This window comes from Cnephaeus nilssonii, assembly GCF_951640355.1.
Source record: "Cnephaeus nilssonii genome assembly, chromosome: 9".
Lineage (NCBI taxonomy): Eukaryota > Metazoa > Chordata > Mammalia > Chiroptera > Vespertilionidae > Cnephaeus > Cnephaeus nilssonii.
In genome coordinates this window covers 81,219,707-81,226,006 of record NC_137080.1, presented here as the reverse complement: position 1 = coordinate 81,226,006, position 6,300 = coordinate 81,219,707, and the positions used below count along the sequence as shown (strand labels likewise).

The 6,300-nt window shown below is 43.0% G+C and overlaps 1 protein-coding gene across 1 annotated transcript in view; it reads right to left on the bottom strand.

The window, feature by feature from the left end:
* Positions 1–485: 485 nt before the first annotated feature.
* The window catches only part of TNFRSF21 (TNF receptor superfamily member 21), a 70,438-nt gene continuing 64,623 nt past the window's right edge, over positions 486–6,300 (bottom strand). Inside the window, exons 5-6 of the mRNA XM_079780150.1 lie at positions 3,581–3,809; positions 486–1,902 (exon numbers count right to left, since the gene is read on the bottom strand). Coding sequence (XP_079636276.1) covers positions 1,673–1,902; positions 3,581–3,809 — 459 coding nt within the window. The 3' untranslated portion in view covers positions 486–1,672. The remainder of the gene's footprint in view (positions 1,903–3,580; positions 3,810–6,300) is intronic.

Genomic DNA, 6,300 nt, shown 5'->3' with positions numbered 1-6,300 from the left:
GTAATATAATAAATATAATGTAATGTAATATATCGTACCATAAGATTTCTCCCAGCCTTACTGCCAAGAAAGAAGTTACTCGGGGCAATGTGGTTTCATACAGAAGCCAAAGAACTTGTATAGACCCCATGAGTGGTAAGTTTCCTAGATGGAAATGAGTAAGACGAATATACTCCAAGCCCTCACCATTTGTACCTCTCCATCCCTAAATCCTCATTTCTTAATATAGGGACAATCTCGAAAACAGGAGCCTCAGGTTTACACTGCAAAAGACTAGGAAATGCTCGGCCACTTAGTGCTCGGGAGTCCTTCTCTGTGAATCTCCAGGGACTTTTCCAGACACAAACTTTTGCTAATTTGCATGATTTACAGAACAGAAAGGCTGAGGTTTTTATAACCTAAGTATTTTCCCAAGAGATGCATCAAAGAGTTATAACGTGAGCACATGTACAAGGCAAGGATTCAATATACTCAGACTACTCAGGTAACAAACACCTAATATTTATTAATAAATTAGTACACTTGAAGGCATTTTTCTGATATCAGTCCCTCACCACTATCCACAAACCCCGCCCACACAAAGGGAGTCCACACCACCTTTGATTTAGAATCTGACAACTGAGCATTAGAGAGTATGTTTATAAATGGGAGCAGAGGTGCAAATATATCAGACAAGAGCTCTTACAGACAGCTGCAGCCACTTTTAATTGACGTGATTGAATGATGCAGGAATCCCACCGAGACCAAGGCCTTGATCCAGGGCAAACTGGACCTATCACTACGTGTGGATAAAAAAACAAACCTTGAAAGCAAAGCGGGGCAAAGTCCCTATGGAAAAGGTGCCCTGGCACTCAGTTGTGACCTTCCAAGTGCAGCAATACGTTCCCGAACAGCTTGACCCCTAAAAGATGAAGTTCAAGTTCTTTGGTGGTCCAATTGTTAAGCCACTTAAATAGCAGGTCCTGGTGGCTTGAGGATTTCACGTCTCCAGCCCAGAGCGCATTAGTGTAAGAGGAGGACAAGTAATCAAGCATTCTACATGGTGTCCAGGTGAAAACCCGACAATTGGCAACAGTGTGGTCAAGTTTCGGCCATGAGTATGAACAACACAACAAGGCATATGAAAAAGACAACGCAACATCTCATTGAATTACAGTAATTCGATGGGGTCTTACATGTCCTTCACCCTTAAGAAAATTCGCAAGTGACAATCATAAAAAAATGGGAAGAATAAAAAACATAGATGTGGATGTTGAGACACGCAGACCGCTGACAGAATTCACAGGGCGCCATCCCACTTCTGAAGAGGCTCACAGTCCGGCGCGCTGGAGCAGTCTCAATGCGTTTGTGCTACATGAAGTGAACGTAAAGTGCGCAGAACAACTTGGAAAATATGTAAGAAGGCAAAACAGAGAAAATATGGAACCTAAAAAACTTTAGTGGTGGGTATTTTGCAACAGTTATATCTTGAAAAGATTTATAAACTAACTTCCCAGAAGGGGGGAAAAAACAAAAAAAAAAGGAAAGAAAAGACTGGCCATATACTCTGTTACACACACACACACACACACACACACACACACACACACACCAAAAGCAACAACAACAACAAGAAAACCAACCACCCTGACACTAAGATGAGTAACTTCCAGAGTGCAGTCTCCCCTGCGTCCTACAACAGGTCGGGAAGATGGCTATAAACAGAGTCTAGGAGGGTCTGGCTGGCTTCCTGGCTCTTGACGCCAATAATCTCAAATAGCCGGTCCAGCTTGTCCTCAGCCTGAGGAATCTCTTCAATCACACGCAGCTCCTCAGGATTCAGAATGTGGAGCATGTCATCAAAAATAGGCTGCAAGTCACAGGGGTCCAGGCGTACCTGCCGCAACACCGTGTCCTTCTTTTCTGCACAGGGAAGAGAGAACAGGGAAGGGGACAGAGGTAAAGGGACTGTGCTGGGGGCCAGGGAGGACAGCTAAGAGTGACAGCTACTCTCTCCCCAGGCTACCCCAACCTACCACCCCAAGGTGAGTGAGGGAACATCTGGCACATTGTGAACAACACAGGAGTTTTTACTTGCATTGCATGTAAGAAAACAAAACAATATTTGCCTAATAAAGATCAGACAAAGATCTGCTTCAATGGGTTGTTGATGTGCGTGTCTTTTAACAGGAACTTTGCCTATCCCTAAATGACTTCTAAATTCTTCTAAAACTGAGAAGGAAAATACTGTAATACCCTTTAAAAAATCTGAAAAACTATCCCCCCAAATACTTTACTATTTTCCCCATCAGTAGTTTGCTCACTAAAAAAAAGACCTCAACCCACCTTTTCTCCCTCTGTTTATTCTAAGTCAATGTAATCTAATTATATGATTGTCTACTTATGATGCCATATTTTAAAATTGAGCTGCTAAGAGCAAAAATACATACATAAGAAAATAATGCTTCCTGGATCATGCCTTACAATGGGGTGAGAAACTATAACTTATCTATATATATAAAAGCCTAAGCGACCATTCGACCAGTAGCTATGATGCACAATGACCACCAGGGGGCAGATGCTCTGACCGGTAGGTTAGGTTGTTGCTGGGGCCCTGTCAGGCCCAAATCTGGTTCACCCGCACCAGATTCCTTTTCAATTGTGCACGAATCTGTGCACCGGGCCACTAGTTATTATAAAAATCTTTCTCACCTGGCCGGTATGGCTCAGTGGTTGAATGTCCACCTATGAACCAGGAGGTCATGGTTAGATTCCTGGTCAGGGCACATGCCCAGGTTGTGGGCTCGATACCCAGTAGGGGGCATGCAGGAGGCAGCGAATCAATGACTCTCTCTCATTATTGATATTTCTCTCTCTCCCTCTCCCTTCCTCTCTGAAATCAATAAAAATATTTTTTTAAAAAGCTTTCTCTAAAATATAACACAAAATATAAATATTTTACATAAGTATAAAATAGATAAATATAAATATGTAAAGTATTTAAAATGTAAGTATGTAAAATAGAACATATTTTATAAATTATAAAATATAACCCTTCACTAAAATATAACTGGAATTAAACAAACTAGGAAATTCCTAACAAAATATCTGTCATTGATATAGTGTGCATGTTAATTCCTCACCCTGCTATTAAAAACTGAAAGTGGTAAATTACGTACCAAAAGTACCAATCCATAATGCTTAAAATATTGTTATTTACAACTAAGCTTAACAGTGAATTTTAATTCGAGTCACTAAAACCTATACTTCAGCCACTCAAGAGAGGCTAATGCTTTAAATCTGTGGGTTCTGCAAGCTTGGCAAATAATTTTAAGAAAACCTGCCAGACTACATTTTATCGGACCTTTTCTGAAACACACGTTTGATAGCATCATGAGGATCAAGGGTGACGGACACTCCCGGAGCACACGCCCTCAGACAGGCAGCCGGGCTGTCAAGAGTTTCCACGTGGATCCCCACTGGCTACCGACATGATTTATCCCGGGCTAGCCTCATCACATTGTCGGGAAGGTTCCCTAGGACTGTGGAAGGGGCAGGGAGTCGTCTGAGGGCTCTTCTGGGGAAGGCTTCGGGTCTGTACCTTTGGTAATAAAGGAGCCCGTCCTGCTCAGCGCAGAGGAGCCACTGGATGTGGAGTCGCAGCGAAGAAGGGGCTCGGACTCGTCCACGAAGAAGCCCTTGCTCTTCTCCAGCGGGGAGGGCTCCACGGTCAGGAGGGTGGAATTCTCAAGTTTCGGGTTGGGGCTGGGGATGGGGCTTGGGCTAAGTGGGCTGGGGCTCATCGGGAGAGCCAGTTTGTCGGCGTCCAGCTGTGGGAGGGAACAACAAAAAGAATGTGTTTGATTATATACTTAAAAATTATAGAGAGAGAAAATGAAATTAAAATTTTCTCAGATGCTTTTCTGTCTCATTTAATATTTTATAGATAAATTCTCCCATTGACAGCCCTTACTAACTTATCATATTATTGTTAAACACACAAACTCACCATACACAACACCTAAAAAATTTTTTTTATTAATTTTTTAGAGAGAGAGAAAGGGAGAGGGAGAGAGAGAGAGAAACATCAATGTGAAAGCGGAACATCAATTAGTTGCCATCTGCACACTCTTACTAGATAGAGCTCAAAACCCAGGCATGTGCCCTGAGCAGGAATCGAACCGGCAACCTTTCAGTGCATGGGATGATGCCCAACCAACTAAGTTGCACAGGCCAGGACCACACAGACTTTTAAACCCTTCAAAAACAAACATAAGAATATGTATGAGCATTAAAAATCCGGAAGCATATATATCGAGCTGTCACCTCATAGGAGTAGAACTGGACCGGGAACAAAGGGGAAGATCTCCAGCTTACAATGTAATTTTGTAGAGCTAGAAAAGGTCTTAGATAATAACTGGTATACTCCTCTCTGATATGGTTTGAATTATGTCCCTCCACCCCCAATTCATATACTGAAGCTGTAACTCCCCATATCTCAGAATATGGCTGGATTCAGAGATAGAGCCTTTGAAGAGGTAACTGAGCCCTGGCCAGGTGGCTCTCCCTTGGTTAGTTGTCCTGATATGCCAAGGTTGTGAGTTCAATCCCCAGTCAAGGCACACACAAGAATCAACCAATGAATAAATAAATAAGTAGAACAATCAATCAATCTCTCTTTTTCTCTCAAAACAATAAAATTTTAAGAAAATCTTAAGGAGATAATGGAGGTACAATTGGGTGCTAATCCAATATGACTGGTGTCCTTATAAGAAGGCACAGACACACACAGAGGGAAGATCATGCGAAGACACGGGGGAAGACGACATCTTCTCGGAGAGAAACCTCAGAAGACACCAACCCTGGTGACACCTTGATCTCAAAGGTGTAGCCTTCAAAATTGTGAGAAAATAAATTTCTGTTGTTTAAGCTTCCCAGTCTGTGCTACTTTCTTATGAAAGCCCTAGCAAACTAATTACACCCTCTCTTTACAAGTAAGGAAACCTACAGAAGTGAGTTAATTAAGGATTCCCAACCAGTAAGTGCCAGAACTAAGTCTAGATTCTAGGTTTCCAGGTTTCCGTTTCAAACTAGCTCCGGAATTAAAATTGTTTGAACGAACGAGAACAGAGCACCCGAAGCGTGAGCACGAAGCTTGCCTTCCGTAGTGGGCACCTGAGAGACAATAACGGAAAGCAAACACAAGATGGTTCAGATGGAGAGAGTGGGCTTCATGGCCCCTCAGGCTGGTGTGCAGACAAGAATCAAAGCAGGATGATAGCATGCTGCAGCTTTGACCAGGCGAGGTAGAATCAAGGCTGCACCCGGTGTATAGTGGAGATGGGGGAAGTGATAGTGTTACCACCCCATTTTACAGGTGAAATGACAGAGAGGTCACACAGCTACTGGGAGAAAACCAGTGTTCATCTCAGGTCTGCCTGCCACCTCTACACAGCCCAGTCGTTTGACACTAACACTTCAGAACTCTGGCAGGTACACGTGGTATTTTCTAGTCCATCGACTTTATCTTTTCATTGGCTCTTCTGGCATGGATGAAAATCTGGGAGCAGGTCACACAGGGCAGGGTCCAGGGAGTGATGGGCACTCTTCCCAGAGCTGTTAATCACTACTCATTAGAACCCTCATGACTTCACTCACACAAGTCAACTTCAAGTTCCTCAGCCAAGAAGACATTGACCCTCCTTTCAAAGCATCACGTTGAATAGTTGTAAAACGCACAAAGCAAACACAACTGCCTCTTTTACAACCTTTGAGGCCAAAGAAATTCTTGCAGCGGACTGCAGATTCTGAAGACCACTGATTACCTCACGTCTAATGTTGTTCCAAGAGCATTTTTCCTCTGTACCACCACCCACACCTCACTTTTGCTTCCAGTACAAGTTTAAGACTTGGGAAACACGCATTCCCAGCGGCCCCCGTCTGATCCACAGACAAGTTTTATGTATATGCTTTTAACATTTTATTTCAATAGGCCCTGGCATGTGCCCCTGCTCCCTGCAAATGCACATGGCCATTCATGCCAATACACGGTTTTTATTCACTCAGACAAAGAGCACTTGTCTACACTCTGGTTCTCAGGGACATTACATTGGACAACATGGTCAGTCAATATAGTGCACTATTCTTGCTTAAAAAGAAATTCCCACCCACAAATCACATGGTAACAGGCTAAGAAATAAGATGTCCACCCACCTATTTCCTGAACTCAGTTCAAAACTTTAAATATTTAACCCCCTCCCCCACTTTTGCCAAAGGACTAATCATGTGATTTCCAACATAACTTGGAAAGACAGAATGCTG